A 20,677-nucleotide genomic window follows, 5' to 3' on the forward strand; every position below is an offset into this window, starting at 1 on the left:
CTGGGGGTAAAAAATGAAAGGGGGTAAAAGGGGGGGGGGACATGATACATGGAGAATGAGTGAGAGTGAGAGTGAGAGTGAAAGTGAGTGAGTGTGTGTGTGTGTGTATAACAACAAGGACAGATGTCGGGCTGGGCGAGAACCAGAAGTAAGCAAGGAATGGGAAGATGTACAATAAGGAAAGTCAAGTCTGTGCGGAGCAGAATAAGCTGGGGGTGGGTGGAAAATGGCTAACCTCCTCATGGGGAAGTGAGCACTTGTTCATAAAGCTGAATGACCAAACGCGACGCCAAATTCAATGCCGTTTCCTTGTGATTGCTCAGCTGATCACACTGATCAAAAATACGGCTGGCCTATCACAACATTTCCCATCATTAGAATACACTGCCTCTATGCATGCGCGCGTATGTTGTATCCCCAAGCCCTTATTCCGCCCATGTATATACATACCTCGTTCTCTGCAGACGACTGCAGCATCGATCGGATCTTGTCTACTTGAGGCATGGTATCGGCACCCATACGTTCTTGGTTCCATTTTTGCCAGGTTTCATAAGCAGCTGCCATGGCAATGGCTTTGTCGCTATGGAAGGAAAACAAAAAAAAAAAAACAAGGTTTAAGCTTTCTTTTTTGGGTGACCGATTTCCCTTTTCCATTTTCCATTTCTTACCTGAGACGCGGATTACGTTCAAGATAAACCATTTGATGACATTCACGATATGCATCGAGTGATAGCATCGTAACCGAACTTTGGGATCCACGCTTAGCAGGACTTAGACCTTGGGAGTACATTTCGGCTTCGGAGCTAGGGATTGTACTGGATGGCAGGGTGTTTTTGATGGCTGGAGCCATGTCGAGTTGTTCTTTGTCATTTTCATTCACAAAGGTCCAAAGTTGAAAGTCATTGTCGACGGCTTGAAATGGAAAAAGAATCAACTTGCATGTGCCATTCTCTGGATTCGAGTGGATATCCAACACCCAATCGTCATTGCTTAATGAATAAATCACATTGCCAGGTTGCTGTCTACCAAGTGCATCCATAATCCCTTCTCGTACGCCCCAAAGTTGGTTGTGTGCTTCTTCTACAGGCTTTGCGTCATATAAGCAGATTTCTGTTTCTTGAATCAAGCGCAGCCGCCCTGCCAAAGAAATGGGTGTCAATCGTCATGCGTTGTTTTTGGTTTGATGATGCTCAAGTATATACCTTTTCGAATGTCGAGAACAAGATTGGTTGCTTTGTTGCGTAAAAATTGACCATCCCATCGCCACAACTCTTCATCGATACATCGTGGTGCAGCAACCATCACCTGAGATCGTCGAGGATCGGTCAAGTCGTTTTGTGCAGTGATGACATTTCCAGTGGATACGGATCGGATAAACATCCAATCATCATGACAAGATGAAGCAGTGGATACCATGTTGAAAGAAATGGGTGAAATAAAATAAAGAGGAAAAAGGCGTGTGCGTATATGCAATCATGTTTCGTCGACAGCTGTATTTATATATCACTAAGCGCGCGAGCGTGAGTTGCATAGTGTTGCCTTTTATGGTCTTTGTGTCCAATGAGTGCAATGGATGTGGTCCTCATTGAGTTGCTATGCTGCCCCCTTGAGTTATCACCTTCATATGCCGCGTCGGAAATCATCCTAGCGTTCCCCCGACTTGCTTCCGCACTAATGACTGACAAGTAAGCTCGTTCTCTTGATGATCGAGAATCTCGACTCAAACACACACCCCATTCTTTACTACTCCTTTTTGGCTCATTGATTGACACTACCGTCAGGATTAGCTTTGTAACCCCATCGTGCTATTTTGTTGACGTGGCATTTCATGTTTTTACCTCTCCGATGATGATAAATAGTAATCAACAGCATCATCATGCATATGATTGGGTGCCTTTCTTTATCCATGCCTATTTCTCAAATGATTTGTGAGGGGGAAAATGTGTGTGTGATTCATGTTCCCAATGTTTGTAATGGAAGTAAACAGAAGCAAAGGTTGATGTGCAGAATGTTTATCGGCTGACACACTGACCATGCCAACGCTGCATCTCCGCCCGGACCACTCACTACTCTATACTACGCCTGTGCGCCTCGTTTGCTTAGGAAACGCCCTTCACTCGGGGATGTTGTGGTATCATCGTAGGATTTTTCTCTCCATATCATCCATCCGCATGTGATTATCGACCCATTTTTGTACTCACATGCACACGTATGTTATTGTCCATTGTCGAACAATGGGGCAAATGTTCCTTTCACTTGATACAGCCGGCGACCGGAATGAGATAGCACCCGTTTTTTTGGGGGGTGGGGGGTTGAGAGAGAAGAAAACCAACAACAGCGGATTTGGTATAAGCCTATGTACGTGAGGATGGGGGTTCGTTCCTGTTGCACGACCATGGCGGAAGAGATACATTCTTTAACAGTGTGTATGAAGCATTTGAGAAGCACACTCAATGTCATTATTTGCAAGCATGAATGAAAATGAATGTATAATATTTTACTTTATATTCACAATGCCCACACATCCCCCCATTCAAAAGTCGCATTAGGATAAAGTTGTACGATGTGGATCTTTTGTCGTTTGTCGACCAAAAAAGCCAATGTTCACTGATTTTGGCCATTGCTTAGAGTTTCATCGTGTGCTACAAGGGCTGCTTTTTTGATCTCCCTTTCTTCTTCTACTGCTGCTGCTGCTGCTGCCCTGCTCCTGTGTATCCCTCCCCCAAGGCCCCATTAATGCAAAACAGGTTTAGAGTCAAATTGAGACGCGTATACATCCCGGCGAATCTTGCTTCTCTCACAGCTTACCGATCTCTTGGGTGTAGGTTGTACATGGCAACTCTGGTGTTGCTCCCGCTCAACTTTTTGAAATACACGCAACCGAGTTACTCCCATCCGGTTCAACACTGCTGTGAAACCTGTCACCTCTCTCTGATATACTCTTTCATCCGAAACCCTCATTCTCTTATATCGCGCGACTCATGCTAGAGCATAATCATACAAGTGTGCAACAACAAACAATTCGTATTGTAGATTCAATCATGATAAAGGAAAAAGATCGGATATGAACCCTATGGATCGAATCAAAGTGATGGGTACAGAAGGTGATTTGAAAGCAGGAATCGGGAACAAGAGAGAGCAAGCGAACGAGAATCAGGGACAAAAAAAAAGATCATCATCCCATCCAAGAATCCCATCCTATGTCCATGGCATGTGTGTGTGTGTGTGTGCGCGTATGTGTACATCCACTATCCTTACACCGGAAACGCCCATCAGTAACACCATCCACCCATCATCACAGCCTTTTTGCATATGCAGATGTGAAAAAAACATACCATCTGATCTGGTATATGTCGAGGGTATTTTACTGTTGTTGTTGTTGTTGTTGTTGTCCACCACCAGATCCCGTGCTATCATTGTGTTCCTTGAGTGCACTGTAAAAGTCGTGCCATATATCAGAGGCATAGTGAAACCCTTTGCCGACAGTGTTGATCTGCTCCAGATTGCCATGCAACTGATTCAAATTGCGAAATAGCTGGTCCAATCCCTGGTGTGTCTTTTCTAAGAGTGCTGCTTGTTCAGCTTGGAAGGTCTCTTGTCGTGTTGACATATCAAAGTGGAGGTGCGGGTGAGTGGTCAAAGCGATACAAGGTAAAAAGAAGAAAAGAGTAAGTACAATGAGGCACACCGCTCGTGACTTGGTCACTTTTTCTCTCTCTCTCTCTCTTTCTTTCTACTCTACTCATCTACCCACCATGGCGAGCAACAAACGAATGAAGGGTGTCAGCGTCTCCCTACCTGTATACACATGCAACTTTGCGATGCCATTGACAGGCAAAAAAGCAGCCGATTCGGATCATACGCACAAGTGGACTATAGCATTACGTGGATTCCACGGCGATCTCAGCTTTTGTGTCAAAAAAGTCGTTTTTCGGTTGCACGACACCTATCCTAATCCTGTGAGAAGTAGGTATCATCATATACATATACAAAAGTGTATCCTAATACCTCCATACTAGCCATCGAGGAACCTCCTTTTGAATTATCAGAGACAGGATGGGGTGAATTTGAGGTCTTGGTCAAGGTCCATTTCCATCCAGCAGCCAACGAAAAAGCAGCACAACTCTATCATCACATCCGGCTACATCCTTATCAAGATGATCCATCAGGAGGAACATGGCCAAAGGATAAACCAGTAACAAGCTTTGTTTACGATGAATTGGTGTTCAACGAGCCTACCGAATCATTCTACCAGATCCTTGCAGACAACAACGTCGTCAACTCAACAGCATTACCCGTGAGGAAATACACAGGAAAGGATTCTACAGTACCTCCCTTCTGCGTTCAAATGGAACAAGAGGAATTGGATCGGTTGGATAAAGCACAACGTGAAGTGAATCAACAAATCCTTGCATTACGGCAACGAAAAGCAGCATTGGAACAAGAAAAAGCATCCGGCAATTAATATAGAGAGACACTTTCATTATACTACATACCCCCTATCTCTCTCTCACACACACATCTTTTCTCATGGCAAAATACTCTCTCTTGTAAAAAAAGTGGCAAACGAGAACAAATATATATATAAATGTATGTATCATCATCATCATGAATGAATGAATGAATGTTGGATCAATAGAATGTATAGAGAGCGAGGAGGGGAAAGGAATAACTAAAGGAGGGTACTAAGATGTAGGAGGTGGTGGTGTGTGTATACTACTTGATGTTTGTTTGATCACATGGACCGTCTTCCTTCTGCTGTAGTAGTAGATGTTGGTGGTGGTATATTCTTTTTTTGTGTAGCATTGGTGGTGGTAGATCCTTGCTTTAGACCAACAACACCTCCTCCCATACTGGCACCAGAGCTATTTTGTTTTCGCCGCAGCATGCTTAGACTACCACCCGTTTTCTTCTTTTTGCTAACCATGGCAGGGCTAGCATCACGTCCAACATGTTGTTCACGGAGTCGTTGAGCATGGCCAACAATGCAGCTGATCAAGTCGTTGTATGTTTCAGCATCCATCATGAGTTGTTCTCGTTGATCCAAGAGATAAGTCAAGTACTCTGTCGCTTGCCGTTGTAACCTTGAAAGTTCGGTCACCATGGATTTGAGTTTTTCATCAGGGAATATCCGAATCGTTTCTATGACAACGTGATGTTGAGCTAAGTGATGATCCCCGTATCCATGACAATGAAATTTTTACCTTCCGTCAATTCACAATAAGCCTTTGCTATGTCAATATCCAATTCCGGTTCTTCTTCCACAGGCGCCTTTTTGTTGCTGTTGTCAACTTCTTCATCATCATCATCGCTGTGTTGTCGACTCTCTGTTACAGGTACATGAACACCCGACAAAGATGTGGATCGTGTGTGGTTGGGTGATGAACGTCGTTCCATGGAGCGTGGAGAAGATGTCTGCTTGGTGTCTAGATAATTGGATTGCGGTCGTTTGCTTCCCATTGCAGGAGAGCCCATGCTACCACTACTTGGACTTGATTTCTAAATAAAAAAAAACGTCAATATGCCATTGTAGAAAATCCGTATGCCATCCATTACCTCTTCATAATTGATAGTGACACCGAGAGCAGTAAGATAGGCCTTGTTGGTCTCTGAGCGAGTCCACTGGAATTGGCCAATGGATCCTGTGATAGGGTTATAAAACACCGAGTCGCGGGATAACTTGTCCCAAAGATTCTCGCTACATGGCGTGCATAAAATCTTGGTAGGTGGTTCCATGGATGTGGGTGATGCTACGAGTTCTTCTTGTTGTTGTAGCTGGTTTTCATTGTCATCATCAAGGGACCAAATGCGCTTAAAGAAATGATCCAAATGGGCTGTTATCTCTGTTGCATGTTGTGCTGTATCCAAGACTCGGACCTATCAATGCAAAAATAAGTACCTCATGCCATCATGATGATGAAGAGAGCGAGAGAGATAGATCGAAATGTTATACGCACATACTCTTCCGCTTCTGTTGGTTTGGGAGGTGATGGAGGTGTTGTTGGTTGTGCGTCATTCATATCGGCATCATTATCCTCCTGCTGTTGCTGCTCAATAGGACCAAATCCATCATCCATTGATTGGAAATCATCAAAGTCCTCAGTCGACTGGAAATCATCAAAGTCTCCAAACTCGTCATTGTTATCTCCAAAGTCTCCAAAATCATCATCATCCATTGCCTTGTTATCCTCGGTTGCAGCCGTCGTCGCTGTCGTTGAGCTGCTACTTGGTTGTTCCAAAGTACCCCGATCCTCCTCATCAAACGATCCGTCAGTGGGATGGTCGTCTCCTTTGTCCACAGCATTCGTGTCCTCATGAACAGCATCAGGTGCATTGGCATCGTGGTCGTGTGTAGTACTGTTATCCATTGTCGTTCATTGAAGGGTTTGCAAAGTAAAGAGCAAGGCGGGTTCTATCTCCAAGACTACCACTACCACCTCCTTCCTGCTGCTGCTGCTGCTGCTGCTGCTGTTAAAGGCAACTCAGCTAGTGACGTCGTGTTCCCCCAAGTTTCATGGGAGGACAACCACCTTCGTGTTAAAGCTTGTTCTTCTTCCAACATGTCGACCATTGGACGCACCATCAAGAATGTCCTAAAGACGGGCCCCAAAGATGCACTTCACCAAATGAACAACATTGGCGATACTAAATGGGGTCCTCTCATTGGTATTGATCGTTTCGGCAACAAGTACTTTGAGAACAACGACGAAATCTCTGGTCAGTAATAAAAAAAAAAGACGAATGACACCTTTGATACATCAGCTTATATACGTTCTTCAATATCATCAGGTCGTGAGCGTTGGGTTGATTTTGCAAGTGTTGATCCTGATGCCGCTGATATCGATCCTGCATGGTAAAGGAGGATGAGACTAATAATGATACGAAATGATACTGAATGGGGTTGCTTTGCTACTATTAGGCATATGTGGTTGGCAAGAATTGTCCAGGAACCTCCTACTGCCATGGATAGCATTCAGCCTCAAAAGTGGTGGACCGAACCCACTCCCAACTTCACTGGTACTCGCAGCTCCTTCAGAACTTACAGCACTACCAAGGCTAAGGTCACTGCATGGGAACCCACTGTTCGCGCGAGACAATAGATTACACATCATCACATCCATTACCATTAAAAAGCTATCAGTTTTCAGCTTGATTCTCCCAATCACGACTTTTTTTTTTACCTTGAATGCATTTCATCGACATTAACACCAGCAGCGATTTTATGATACAGCATGAATTTCGACATTAGACTTACATACAAAGAAACGGGGGATTCTTTCTACTTTAATGGTTGATGTTGGCATTGTGATATACAAAGGTTCTCTCCAACACTTCACCCTTAATGGAAGAGTTGTCTTAGACAAACGCCTATCCTCTTGAAAGAGTACCTCTTTAATATTGACACGAGAAGCATGTGCCTTTTATTATAAGAATGAATGAAGTTTGGAGTTCTCTGATGCATAAAGAGATCTGTTCATCAAGCAGTATTAAAGTCTTATCAAAGGCATAAACTATGTACGTGTACCGATGGAGGGTAAATAAAGTGCACGTGTAAAAGATGTTGCCATTGCAACATGCCGTACAGTAATTTATTCCACAGGTAGATATCGTATCATATTAGGAAGAAGGGGGGATGGGAGAAAGAGAAAGAGAAAGAGAAAGAGAGAGATAGTGAGGGAGATTAGCATGCACAGCCAGGCTCTGGGCTCTGCCGATCGGTATTCGAAACGTTGACGGTATCAGGGAAATCGCTACACAAAGGGATCGAAATCAGCACACCACGTTGAAACAAATGAGGATCCTCATTCTCTTACATGTCGACATCGGTTTCACGCGACAAGGCGTTCTTTGCAATGGTCTGGAAAGCTTGTTCAACATTGATAGCTTCCTTGGCCGAAGTCTCAAAGTAACTAGAACAATACATGTTAGAAAAAAAGGGGGGGGGGAACACGCCTTTTGCATAAATCCTTTTTACTCACGGCACATTGCCCTTGGATTGGCACCAAGCCATAGCACGCTTTTGGGACACCTGTAACAAAAAAAGAGATGGGATGTATGTGTCAAGGGAACGCCTTTTGACATAAAAGTGTCATATCCATCACTTACCATGCGTCTCGATTCCTCCACATCAATCTTGTTACCAAGCAACACAAAAGGGAAGCTCTCGGAATCTCGAGGAGAGGCTTGGATTAAGAATCTGTTATGCGATGGTGAATAACATGCCACTATGACCATCCTAAAAAGAACAACTTACTCATCTCTCCATTGATCTAGCCACAAGGAAAGAAAAGAAAAACGCAAACATGAATCAGCCTCTTTTTTTTCTAAAACATAGCAAGACCTTGTTACATACCAAGGGATTCGAAACTTCTGCTGTTGTTCACATCATAAGTCAAGACGCAACAATCCGCGCCTCGGTAAAACGCCACACCCAAGGATTGGAAACGCTCTTGACCTGCCGTATCCCAAATCTATCCAGCCGAGAATGTAAAAAAAGGGGATCAGTGGATGGCGGCATCGATTTGTGTTGCAAAAACACACACACACCTGCATCGTCACGAGACGGTCATCGACAAGTACTTCCTTGGTGAGAAAGTCGGCTCCAATAGTGGCCTTGTATTGGTTGGAGAACTTTTTGTTCACATACTGGTTCATAAGCGATGTCTTGCCAACACTAGAGTAGCAGCATGTGAGCATCAAGAGGTGAAATCAGTGCATGTCATCTCGATGGGCTTACCCACTATCGCCGAGGATAATGACCTAATGTTGGTACATGAGCCGCTGTTTCAAACAAGTTGTCTTTTGTTCTTCCCGCAGGCGAAGAGTGTATGTGTGTCCTGCACAAAGCTTACCTTCAAAAGAACTTTCTTTCGACTGGAAGACATAGTTGCGTTTGTATTTGAAAAAGGTGGAAATAGCGGAAAAGGGAGGTGTACGAAAGGAATCAAAAAAGCGAAAGGTGTCTTGCGTTGCTCACATGTTCTCTGAGAGCGGAATTCACCACCACCACTGCAATGAGCGAGCGAGCTAGCAGCACACAACTGTATATGCCCAGTGCATGCAATCTGCACAAACCACCCACCCACACATCTCCCCTAATACAATGGGCATTCTTCGATTGTATCCTCATTGATGTAAAAGTTTAATATCCCTTATCATCGACCCACTCTACTATCAAAGACGACAACACGTGTGATAAGAATGATGATGATGATCCAACAACTTTTTAACTTTGTGGAATGGAAGCACACAACCACATAAAGGTGGGGAAATAAACGATGAACAATGGCAGAATCAACCTTTGCGATAGGATGATCGAGAACAACAAGAAAACAACCCATCCTTCCTTGCTGGTTTGAGGTCCAAAGCAAGCACTGAGCTATTTACGGGAAATGACCACGACGGCAATATCGACATGAAGCGGAGATGCATAATCAAGGGAAGGGCATTGGTGATAGTTTGCCAAGGACTCGATGGCTCGTCAAGAGGTGGGTGATACAAGTCTCTCTTTGAGATGTCGATTCAACCACCCATTCTTATCATTTACCCTACAACCAAGGATCAGATAATACCATTCATTTCCCACACGTCGTGCTTTGACATCAAGAACATGATGCTTCTTCTTATGACCCTTGTGTTTGTGATATCGATATGGATTCATCCTACCTCCTCATTATCGTGAATTTCAACCACATCCACAATAGGGTTACAGTAAATGATCGTAGGCAATTGATTTTGAAATGTATCAGCACTGCATATACGTATAGCCGATGATGCATTGAGCATTACAAGAGGAGTATGATAAGTAAAGCAAGATCATCCCATCATACACAATTGGCTTTTGCTACATTCGATTGCTTTCATATAATTACACGACCATGCATGTTCAATGCGAATGTTATATTTTGGGGCATTCAATCATCAGCATCATCCTTTTTCTTGTTTCCAAGGCAACCATTTTCTCAAAAAGGTATACACTTTTCATCATCATGGATACCACCATTTCATTTATATCTCTATGCACGCGCACACACACATCCACATGACACAATAAGGTATTCAACAGCAACATCTACCTTGAGTAAGAGGAGGAGGAGGAGGAGTAGGAGGATTCCCCTCCCTGGGACAATCTGCGCCACCAGTGTTTTTTTTCTCAGCCAAATAAATTTGCGTGCTCTGCAGGGGTGGGGATACAGCCTTTCTCTTGCGCACCATGTATATCTCTCGTGCTATCGGTCGCGTTGCCTCGAACGCGTTCCGTGCTGCCCCTGCTGCACGCATCGCTAACAAGTCATTCACTGCTCCTGTCGCCATCAAGGGTATGTAAAAATCTAGTCCCATGCACGCCATCTCGCCATTGTATCAATAACGTGTAAAATCTTTTTACAGCTCGCAACTATGCCTCTGAAGCTAATGCTGCTGGTCAAATTCGGTACGTGTTTCTATGACAACCACACTATTCTTGGTTGCTGATGACCTATTCTAGTTCGGTTATTGGTGCCGTTGTTGACGTTCAATTTGACCAAGAGAACTTGCCTGCTATCTTGAACGCTTTGGAAGTCAAGGATCATGCTGGTGGTCGTCTTGTCCTCGAAGTTGCTCAACACTTGGGTGAGAACACTGTTCGTACTATTGCCATGGATGGTACTGAAGGTAATTACAATCATCAAAAGACTTGGATGAAGATGTATGTATGTATGTTAATACGATGTCCTATAAAAGGTCTTGTTCGTGGTCAAAAGGTCATTGACACTGGTGCTCCTATCACCATTCCTGTTGGTAACGAAGTCCTTGGTCGTATCATTAACGTCATTGGTGAGCCCATTGATGAGCGTGGTCCTATCAAGTCCAAGGCCACTCGTGCTATCCACGCCGATGCTCCCGAATTCGTTGATCAATCTCCTACTCCCGAGATTCTTGAGACTGGTATCAAGGTTGTCGATTTGCTTGCTCCCTATGCTCGTGGTGGTAAGATTGGTCTTTTCGGTGGTGCCGGTGTCGGCAAGACCGTCTTGATTCAAGAGTTGATCAACAACATTGCCAAGGCTCATGGTGGTTACTCCATCTTTTGTGGTGTTGGTGAACGTACTCGTGAGGGTAACGATTTGTACCACGAAATGATTTCCACTGGTGTCATCAAGCTTGATGGTGAATCCAAGTGTGCTCTTGTCTTTGGTCAAATGAACGAACCCCCTGGAGCTCGTGCTCGTGTCGCTTTGACTGGTTTGACCATTGCCGAATACTTCCGTGATGAGGAAGGCCAAGATGTGTTGCTCTTCATTGACAACATTTTCCGTTTCACTCAAGCCGGTTCCGAAGTGTCCGCTTTGCTTGGTCGTATTCCCTCTGCTGTCGGTTATCAACCCACTCTTTCCACTGATATGGGTGGTATGCAAGAGCGTATTACTACCACCAAGAATGGTTCCATTACCTCCGTGCAAGCTGTCTACGTCCCTGCTGATGATTTGACCGATCCTGCTCCTGCTACTACTTTTGCTCACTTGGACGCCACCACTGTGTTGTCTCGTTCCATTGCTGAGTTGGGTATCTACCCCGCTGTCGATCCCCTTGACTCCAAGTCTCGTATCTTGGATCCCCGTATCGTTGGTGATGAGCACTACTCCGTTGCCACTGGTGTCCAACAAATCCTTCAAAACTACAAGTCTCTTCAAGATATCATTGCCATTTTGGGTATGGATGAATTGTCCGAAGAAGATAAGCTCGTTGTCGAACGTGCCCGTAAGATCCAACGTTTCTTGTCCCAACCCTTCGCTGTTGCCCAAGTCTTCACTGGTTATGAAGGTCGTCTTGTCAAGCTCACTGACACCATCCGCTCCTTCCGTGAAATCTTGGATGGTAAGCACGATAGCCTTCCTGAATCCGCTTTCTACATGCAAGGCGATATCAGCGATGTCATCAAGCGTGCTGAGGAACTTGCCAAGGAGATGGGTGCCCAGTAAATATAATCACATCAAATCTCGCCTCGTCCAACATACACAACACACACACACACACAACACACGCATTCCATGCTTTTTCCCCCAAACCTCCCTTTTGCCGCTGTTTTTAAAAAATCAAGAAATACAGATCGTGTATTGTTTTGTTCAAAATGCTTAGATGTATATTTACACAATGTTACTACTTATTGTATGGCTCTTTTTACAAGTGTATCGAGATCCCCTGATTGTTCACACATGGCTCTAAAAAGACTATTTGATTTGGAGAGTAATTGACGAGGTGTATCAAATTCGGCGACGCGGCCCTGATCCAGCACGAGCACGCGATCATAATCGATAATGGTATGCAAACGATGGGCAATGCATATCAAAGTTGAATCAGCAAACTCGGTATGGATCGTTTGTTGTATCTTGGCATCCATGTCAAAATCGATACTGGCAGTCGCCTCATCCATGACAATCAATGGACTCTTTTTCAAGAGAGCACGTGCCATACATAAAAGTTGTCTTTGACCTTGAGACCAATTGGCACCACCATCTGTCACTGATTCATCAAGGCTTTTGATTGTAGATGTCATATGGACTCGACTCAACGCACGCCATAGGATCGTGTCAGTATGCTCATTGCATGGATCAAGGTTGCTGCGTACAGTGCCTGAGAAAAGAGCAGCATCTTGAGGTATCATCGTAAGGCGTGATCGAAGCTGGTATATGTCCACATGAGCAATATCGATCCCATCCAAGAAAATACTTCCAGTGGATGCTTCAATAAATCGAAACAAGGCAAGTCCAAGGGTGGTTTTACCCGATCCTGTTCTTCCCACAACACCAATCTTCTCCTTGTGATGGATATCGAGTGATACATTGCACAATACAGGATCCAAATGAGCTGCATAGCGTACATCCAAATGCCGTATCTTCAATGTTGCCTTGTTGGGCCATTGCTTTGGGGGAAGAGATTGTCCTTGAGGTTCTTGCTCCAATTCCAGGTACTCTTGTACTCGCTCGACAGCATTTAGATTCATTTCAACTTGAGTATATTGCCGAATCATCCAATACACATGACTCAAAAAGCTTCGTGCATAGATCAATGAAATGCCGGCCATACCAGCATCAATGGTATCTTGGTTCTTGAGTAAGAGAATAGCAGCACCCAATGTCATGCATGCACCCGCTGTATCCATACGCACCAAAAGCCATCGATTCACCATCCAAAGGGTATAAAACGGGGATGCAAACTCATCCAGCTTGTTGTACATGTTGACAAGAAAGCGTCGTGATTGTGCAAATGCACGAATTGTCACAGCACCAGTAAGCGTCTCCGTAAAATGAGAATAAATGGGTGATCGACTGATGGAATTGAGACGTTTGAGCTCTCTTGAAGAGTGCAAATAAAGAATGCCGACAACAGCATACACAACAGCTAATGTATAGAATACTTTAGTTTTTTATCCCTTCTTGCGTGCATTACATGATAGCTTACCTGTGATCAAGGCTACCAAAATAAATTGTGGAGTGATGGCGCTAATGATGATCGAAGATGCTACCATTCCCGTAATACATTCTACCATCATGCTTGCTGTACGAGCCATCTGCATATCGATCACCACCATATCCGCTCCAAAGCGATTAAGAAGACGTCCAATGGGTGTGGTATCAAAGAAACGCATAGGTGCATGGATGACACGATCAAGAAGCTGGTCAAAGAGTCTACGTGCGCCTCGTAATGATCCATAGTATAAAAGTACGTTGCGTACTGTATCACAAGCAACAAAGGCGATACAAAGGAGTACATACACCATGATGTAATAATCCACTGGAACGTCATCATTTGATGTCGTCGTCGTAAGGCTGTCTATGGAATAGGCTGCTGCCCATGTTCGTAACCACCTGTTGTTTTGATACGTGTAAGCATCTCCAAATAGTGATTTTTCATCAAGGCCTACCAAGTTTCAACAAAGACCAGTACGCGTGATCCAACAAAGAACAAACAAAGCAATACCCAAAATGGCCATCCACCACATGCTTTTAGGTAGGTTGCATGAACTTTGAATTTGACATGTCCTCGAGCCGCTCGTTCTTCTGAGATAAATCTGTCACCTTGCTTATCTTGAGCTACAGCAGCAGCAGCAGCAGCAGCAGCGTTGCCATTATCATGTTGTTGTTGATGATCCTTTCCTGTCGTTGCCATGACATCATCTTCAACATGGCAACGACTGCTTCCTATCACATCAACAAGCGTGCCAGCTTTTAAAAGCGTGTCTGTATCACCAAATGCTGCAACACGACCTTCTGGATCCATCTTGACGAGGAATTTGGCGGCTGGCAAACAAAGTTGTACATGATGTGTGACCATGACAACGGTGCGATCCTTGAGCAAGTTACCCAAAAGACATGACTGGAAAATGTGTTGTGCTGTATGTGTATCCACGGCACTAAGACAATCATCCAAAAGGACCGTTTGTGCCATTGAGTAGACTGCACGTGCAAGCGATACCCTATTTTCAAGGTCAAAAAAGAGGTCATGTATACTACCACTACGCTATCATCACCACCTACCGTTGCTTTTGACCACCCGAAAGGGAAATTCCTTTTTCTCCAATTTCGGTCATATCACCATCAGGAAGAATAGCAAGATCCTTGACAAGAGCACATTGATGCAATACTTGATGGTAGCGAGCTTTGTGATAGGGCATCCCAAATAAAATATTGTCGCGAATCGATGTTTGTTGCAAGAATGGATGTTGAGCAACATAAGACACCATGGCTGGATGATGAGAGCCACCCGAAATTGTATCCATTTCGCCCAAGACTGCATGTAGCAAACTGGATTTGCCACTCCCTGTGGGTCCAATCACCAGACTAAGCTTGTTTTTGGGAAAGTCAAAGCCATGGGGAATACGCAATTGAAATAATGGTAATGACTCTGCTGCTGCTGCTGCACCATAGGAGGGTGGTGATGGTGGTGATGATGACAGAGGGGTATCAAGAAGCGGTTTCCTTTCATTGTCGTTGTTGTTGTTGCTATCGTGTTCCTTTTTTGTGCCATTGTCATTGTTAATGCCATGATCCCGTGGCCATGTAAACACCGATGATGATTCAAATCCAAGATTGGTACTATTTCTTTGTTCTTGTTGGTCGTCATCATTGTCCACTTCGGGATGATCGAGATATTCTGATATTCGTTTGAGGCTGACATAGGCTTCGGTAAAAACACTGATAGCGTCAGGGATGAGCATGATTGGATTGCGTAGCATGTCAAATAGAGTAATGCTGACAAACACGACGCTAAAGGTGATATCATGTGAGTTGCGTGTGTGTGTGTGTGATAAAAAGTGTCCATACCTGGCTGAGAGTTCATGATTATCGACCTTGACATACCAAATAAAGGCACATGCCGATACCAATACCGGGGCCATGAGATACCCAATGCTCATGGCTACATCCATCACAAAGGTATGCTTCAAATGTCCAAGCTCCACATCACGTGCGCCCATGATTTTGGATTGCCATGTTGATTCCCATGCAGCGTATTTAATCATTCGAATGCCTTGGAATAGCTCATTGAGTAATTGATTGCGGCGATCTTCAGCGGATGACAGGTTATCATACGCTATCCTTAATTGGCGGATCAAGAACCATGAAACGGGTGAAAGGATCAAAAACATCCCAAGGCCGATCACGGATGCCACACCCAAAAGGTTGTACAAGTAAAAGATGGCAATGGCAAGCTCTAGCGGTGCATTATAAAACATCTATCAATCCAATAGATCAGCATCCCATACACACAACATAGCAACAACATGGGGACTTACAAAGATGGAAGCTGGAATGTCAGCGATCCTGTCAGCATCCACGCTCATCAGATTGGTAATTTTGCCAGTGCTTGTGTGGTGCGATTCTTTACGACGTAGCGTCTTTGCATAAATTTCAGAATCGAGCATGCACAATGTGCGCACATTCCATCGTCGGCCTGCCCATAATTGGATCCCCATAAACAATAAGCGGATCATGGCTGCTGCAAACATGGCGAATGCATAGCCATAAGCCGTTTCAACATTCATATGCTGACGCTGTTCAAAGTACTCCAAAAAGCGTTGCTGATAATAAGGTTGAGCATAAGCAAACACAACCGCCAAGGTGGAACATGCAAACTGTGTCCAAATGGTACGACGATTCGCGTGGTACAATCGATACAAGATCTTTCTGGTGCTGCTAGTGCTGATGCTGCCATAGGCTGAACAAAGAAAATCCATATGGGCAAACCTTGCCAAATGTTGAAACGAAAGTGCATACAAGTCGTGCGTTTCCAATGGTCTCGAATAGCCAAGCATCACCAAGGGATTAATCTATTCAAATTGTTTTAGCTTTCAATGGGGTCCACTAGGGATACTACCACTACTTTACCCATTGGAACAATGCCCATGAAAATATGCTTGCTGTTGCCTCTGGACTTAAGCGTCGATCCTATACAACACAATAAGCTTTTCCTTTTCCCCTTGAAAACTAAACTCCTTCCTATCCGCACGCCCCTCGTGATCATACATTACGGAGAATATATCCTTCTTCCTTGATCGTAACAGTGCCTGTCTCGGGAACAAGGTTCTTGGGATGGAGCGGTTGTGGTACAGTGCCAGTGAGTATGAATAAAACAGTGCAAACACCGCCATAAATGATCCACCATCGTAAAAGAACGGGGGCCATCATCCATAACTCGCTTTGAAAGGCTGCATATATACGATACCCTGCATCCACCATCAATATGCCATAATAGAAGGTAAAGACGTAAATGTAATGGCGTGCGGGATAAAGCTGGTACAAAGGAGAGACCAATGTGATCATGACAAGCACCACCTAAACAAGGTAAAGACTGAGTTTTTAGCTTATGCCACGCTCACCTTCACTTTCACTTTCACACACACACAAATGGACACATGCACATACATAACAACACTTACCCATATGACAAAATAGACAGCGGCATAAACATCCACCATCATCATGCAGCACAACCATCCGGTAGCCACAATACAGCTTAAGACTAGCTGGAGATGTTTGCAATATCGACTACTACTACTACTGCTGGGCTCTTGTTGTTGGTGTTGTTGGTGGCACAAGGATTCATCGTCGTTGTGGTCGTCAGGTAATATCGCGTCTTGTTGCTGTTGTAGCACGTCCTGTTTCAAGTCAAACGGGTTGGTTGCTTGTCTACGATGCCGATGGTATAACAAGTAAATGATGCTCAATAAAAGTATTGCCGGTAAAACCAACGTTGGTAGTAGTGTATCGAAAGAATCGATCTCGTTGTTGCTCTCGTTGTTAGTGTCGTTGGTAGTGGTGGTGGTAGTGGTGGTAGTGGTGGTGATGATAGCCGTAGAAAAAGAGGATGGTGGCGGTGACGGTGATAGTTTCCATAGCAAAAGATGCGGATCCATATAAAAAAGTGGAAAGAAAGAGAAAGAGAAACGCATGATGATGTATTATGTGTTTTGGTGCCCTGTGCATCATAAACTGAAACCGAAAGGAGCATATATTTCGAGCGAGGATGATTGATTCCAGGTCACTAATGCGTCTGCGCCTCAATTTGGTATAGCTCCAATATCCTCTCTCTCTTCCCCCACCTCCTGGATGCTGTATATGTATGTCGGTGTGTGGATGTGTGTATGGGTGTGTGTGTGTGTGTGCATGTTATTAATATTGATCCAATAGTACAAGGTATATATAGAGAGAGAAAGAGAGCAAAGTTGTCATCATGATGAGGGGGCTTAATAATGTAGTATCAACAACGCTGATCCATCACTTTGGAGCTTGTATTCGATTTTCATGTCCTGTTCATCTTGAATGTCCCTTATCATGCAGTCGTCCATTTGCACAGCAATATCCTTGCCAGGTACGTAACGGATCACATCCCTGATTGGGGTGTTCATGGGTAACATCTTGGCGCACACCTTGCGTACGAGTTCATGTACTGTTAATTCATCGAGATAGATGCCATGATACAAATCGGATGAAGCCATGCGTGCATAAATAGCTAATCCTGTAATAATAAACGTCTTCATCAGCCAAACAATATCCCATAAAACAACCTCCTTTTACTTACGCATTGGTTTGTGTCTAATAAATCTTGATTCATAGGGTCTATTGTTGTTGTTGTTTGTAGTCGTACGAAACATGAGATCGGTTTCATCTTGGTCGTTTGTCGTAGGCTGACGATCCATCATCATCCGCTGCTGGTGGTGGTGGTGGTGGTGATGGTGGTCATGGGAACGTTGTTGTTGTTGTTGATGACATGCAGCAGCTGGTGAATGGATAAGTGGCTCCGCTGCTTCTGAAAACACTGTATAAGGTTGATGCACTGCTTTCCAATAGTCGAGCCATAATGCTTGTGGATCACTTCCTTTTTCTTTAAAAAAGAATGTCAATCGAATTGCGTTGCCATATCCATGCGTGTGTAGTATTATTTACCTCGCATGCGTTCCATTTGTCGTTCAATGTATCGCATATCATCCTTGTTTTTACGCTCTGCACCCTATTTACAAGCAAGGATGAGATAAAGAAACCCACATGGTAGGAAGAGAATAGGATGTATACCTTGTCTCTGAAAAGCTTGATACGGCAAAATGTGGATTCAGCATGTTGATTGCTAGTTGTTTCCATATGCAGTCGTAATGGGATCCCCTTGACACCTTTGATGCGTGAAAAATCGGTCGAAAGACAATTGAATCGCACATAGAGTGTTGCACCTTGTTTGCCGTTCCATTCGAAAACGATACGATCAAAATCAGGATATTGGACAGAGTGAATACCATTGGATCGACTGTGATCTACAACAATAAAGGTAAGAAGAAGGAAGATGGGATAGGGGAGAGGAGAGAAGAATCAACATACTCAAATCGAGGGCCCGAGTCATGGTTGGATGCTTTTGTTGACTTGCCCAAAAACGCCAATAATTAGCAGCGAGTCGTCTGTGAGTTTCCTCGTGGAATGTCAATGTCAATGTGCTTGTCAGGGGTCCATCATAGCCCTCCGTATCATAGAGACGAATGCAGTAATACTGGCCTAATAATAAAAAAGGGATGAAGAATAAGCCCGTGCCCTGCATGAACCATGATGAGAGTTTAAGCTTACTCTTGTTCAAGTAGGTAAGCTGGAAAGTTTCTCTTTGAGCTACTGAGGGTGGAGCTATGGAGTGTGTGTGTGTGTGTGTACAATGATCAGCCCAAGACATACGTTAACGCGTAGGAGGAGTGTTGTGTATACTGTACCTTGCAATACAATGTCATAACGAAAACTCGATTGATGCGCAGGTGCAGGTGCAGGTGGTGGTGGTGGTGTTGGGAATGAGCCACTTGCATGGGACGGCAAGGGAGGCGATGGAAGCGTAATGGCGTTGACATGGTGGTCCGATGTTGGAGAGACTGGAAGAGAGGAGCCATAATGCCGAAAGTTGTCAATCGGCGGCGGACCTTGAGGTGATGGTGTGGTGCTGCTGCTGCTTGAAGTGCTAAAATTCACGTGAGTAAAAGACCTTTGACTTGGTTTGAGTGATCTCACCTATTTAAACAAGGAATGTATGAATTGGCTAACATGTTTGTGGGCATATCGAATAAAGTCAATGCAAGGTCCCACATCTTTTTATATATATAGAGGGTCATGGATAAAAAAGGGAGAGGAAGGTTCGCGCTGTTTTACGGGGAAAGTAGTACTGCTACTGCTGCTACCCAATACCCCACATTGTTTACAAGGAGCCACACTCTATATCTTTCCCTTTTTCCTTTCCACTTTTTCGTCAACGTGGCCGCATGTTCACTTTTGAAGGGGTTGAAAGAGAGGGAAAAAACGTGCCAAACTTAAATTATTGGCTCCCCCGAGCAAGCAGCATTCATCATCATCATCATCCATAGAGAAAGAGAGATAGAGAGAGAGGACCACTACTCGTATGAGTAGCAATAGTAGGATCAGGAGAATTCTGAGACATGCTATATCCGAGAAGGAGGGAAATCAGGGTGCAGAAATAAGGCTGATCAGGGCCATACATACACTTTACAATAAAATGGACACTGAAAAAGTGAAAGGCATCATCATGTACACTAAATCGCATGCTGTTGCATGTGTGTGCGTGTATGTGTGAGTGAGAGAGAGCATGGGTAACCACACACAGTATAGGAGGGTGGTGGGATGTTCCTTTTTTGCAAAGGGAGAGAAAAGGACACACACACATACGTCAGAAGATATGCATTTCATAATCTTGACCAATAAGTTGCTTACCAGGTGCGTGAAAGTTCCCTGGCCTTTGTCAGTGCATTTGCATGGATATGGAGAAAAAGAACAAAACGTTGTATGCCTCTCCTTTTTTATGCAATTATTATCTATCGCACGGTCGACGTAGGATATATAACACGTTCTGGTGGTGGGTGGTTGCTCTCTCTCTCTCTCTCTCTCTCCCCGTGGTCTATGTATTCAAACAAGGGAGAACAAAGAGAAAAAGGAAACATTTTCACAACGTTGTCGTCCATCCCGGAGCATTGTCCGATTACATACTCCTTCCATATGCCCGTTTTACTTTCTTTGTTTGGTAATCCTATGATGCATGCATTTGGTTTTTCCTGCGTCATACGTCTGTGTGTACAAATATGGGGTTGGATACATACATAGGACCAAGTCTCTTCTCTCATTCTCAAATTACCCCCTCTTTAACCTTCCCCCCAACCCAACCCATT

General features: G+C 44.2%; 9 protein-coding genes across 9 annotated transcripts; 3 read left to right on the top strand and 6 right to left on the bottom strand.

Moving 5' to 3' along the window:
* Nucleotides 1-239: 239 nt before the first annotated feature.
* On the bottom strand, nucleotides 240-1,416 carry O0I10_004206 (uncharacterized protein; the record flags this gene model as incomplete). Its single annotated transcript, XM_058484267.1, has 4 exons — nucleotides 240-353; nucleotides 451-580; nucleotides 669-1,137; nucleotides 1,203-1,416. 4 exons carry the CDS (start codon nucleotides 1,414-1,416, stop codon nucleotides 240-242), a joined length of 927 nt encoding a protein of 308 aa, XP_058344892.1.
* A 1,948-nt stretch (nucleotides 1,417-3,364) lies between these two features.
* O0I10_004207 (uncharacterized protein) lies at nucleotides 3,365-3,610 on the bottom strand (the record flags this gene model as incomplete). Its single annotated transcript, XM_058484268.1, has 1 exon — nucleotides 3,365-3,610. One exon carries the CDS (start codon nucleotides 3,608-3,610, stop codon nucleotides 3,365-3,367), a length of 246 nt encoding a protein of 81 aa, XP_058344893.1.
* Nucleotides 3,611-3,755: 145 nt separating this feature from the next.
* On the top strand, nucleotides 3,756-4,465 carry O0I10_004208 (uncharacterized protein; the record flags this gene model as incomplete). The annotated part of the gene is made up of 2 exons (XM_058484269.1): nucleotides 3,756-3,966; nucleotides 4,020-4,465. The coding sequence occupies 2 exons, from the start codon at nucleotides 3,756-3,758 to the stop codon at nucleotides 4,463-4,465; spliced, it is 657 nt and encodes a 218-aa protein (XP_058344894.1).
* A 270-nt stretch (nucleotides 4,466-4,735) lies between these two features.
* O0I10_004209 (uncharacterized protein) lies at nucleotides 4,736-6,368 on the bottom strand (the record flags this gene model as incomplete). The annotated part of the gene is made up of 4 exons (XM_058484270.1): nucleotides 4,736-5,142; nucleotides 5,205-5,499; nucleotides 5,557-5,877; nucleotides 5,958-6,368. The coding sequence occupies 4 exons, from the start codon at nucleotides 6,366-6,368 to the stop codon at nucleotides 4,736-4,738; spliced, it is 1,434 nt and encodes a 477-aa protein (XP_058344895.1).
* A 192-nt stretch (nucleotides 6,369-6,560) lies between these two features.
* O0I10_004210 (uncharacterized protein) lies at nucleotides 6,561-7,100 on the top strand (the record flags this gene model as incomplete). Its single annotated transcript, XM_058484271.1, has 3 exons — nucleotides 6,561-6,717; nucleotides 6,790-6,853; nucleotides 6,920-7,100. 3 exons carry the CDS (start codon nucleotides 6,561-6,563, stop codon nucleotides 7,098-7,100), a joined length of 402 nt encoding a protein of 133 aa, XP_058344896.1.
* A 581-nt stretch (nucleotides 7,101-7,681) lies between these two features.
* On the bottom strand, nucleotides 7,682-8,885 carry O0I10_004211 (uncharacterized protein; the record flags this gene model as incomplete). Its single annotated transcript, XM_058484272.1, has 9 exons — nucleotides 7,682-7,751; nucleotides 7,815-7,910; nucleotides 7,980-8,029; nucleotides 8,107-8,197; nucleotides 8,255-8,270; nucleotides 8,354-8,471; nucleotides 8,548-8,674; nucleotides 8,738-8,760; nucleotides 8,853-8,885. The coding sequence occupies 9 exons, from the start codon at nucleotides 8,883-8,885 to the stop codon at nucleotides 7,682-7,684; spliced, it is 624 nt and encodes a 207-aa protein (XP_058344897.1).
* A 1,328-nt stretch (nucleotides 8,886-10,213) lies between these two features.
* On the top strand, nucleotides 10,214-11,960 carry O0I10_004212 (ATP synthase subunit beta, mitochondrial; the record flags this gene model as incomplete). The annotated part of the gene is made up of 4 exons (XM_058484273.1): nucleotides 10,214-10,319; nucleotides 10,390-10,432; nucleotides 10,487-10,653; nucleotides 10,723-11,960. 4 exons carry the CDS (start codon nucleotides 10,214-10,216, stop codon nucleotides 11,958-11,960), a joined length of 1,554 nt encoding a protein of 517 aa, XP_058344898.1.
* Nucleotides 11,961-12,142: 182 nt separating this feature from the next.
* O0I10_004213 (uncharacterized protein) lies at nucleotides 12,143-17,392 on the bottom strand (the record flags this gene model as incomplete). The annotated part of the gene is made up of 9 exons (XM_058484274.1): nucleotides 12,143-13,380; nucleotides 13,441-13,847; nucleotides 13,904-14,455; nucleotides 14,517-15,245; nucleotides 15,303-15,712; nucleotides 15,773-16,306; nucleotides 16,365-16,424; nucleotides 16,503-16,811; nucleotides 16,916-17,392. 9 exons carry the CDS (start codon nucleotides 17,390-17,392, stop codon nucleotides 12,143-12,145), a joined length of 4,716 nt encoding a protein of 1,571 aa, XP_058344899.1.
* Nucleotides 17,393-17,722: 330 nt separating this feature from the next.
* On the bottom strand, nucleotides 17,723-19,612 carry O0I10_004214 (uncharacterized protein; the record flags this gene model as incomplete). Its single annotated transcript, XM_058484275.1, has 8 exons — nucleotides 17,723-17,994; nucleotides 18,058-18,360; nucleotides 18,423-18,486; nucleotides 18,549-18,781; nucleotides 18,846-19,016; nucleotides 19,086-19,139; nucleotides 19,223-19,461; nucleotides 19,512-19,612. The coding sequence occupies 8 exons, from the start codon at nucleotides 19,610-19,612 to the stop codon at nucleotides 17,723-17,725; spliced, it is 1,437 nt and encodes a 478-aa protein (XP_058344900.1).
* Between the last annotated feature and the right edge of the window lie 1,065 nt (nucleotides 19,613-20,677).

Source organism: Lichtheimia ornata (assembly GCF_029851405.1).
Source record: "Lichtheimia ornata isolate CBS 291.66 chromosome Unknown scaffold00015, whole genome shotgun sequence".
Lineage (NCBI taxonomy): Eukaryota > Fungi > Mucoromycota > Mucoromycetes > Mucorales > Lichtheimiaceae > Lichtheimia > Lichtheimia ornata.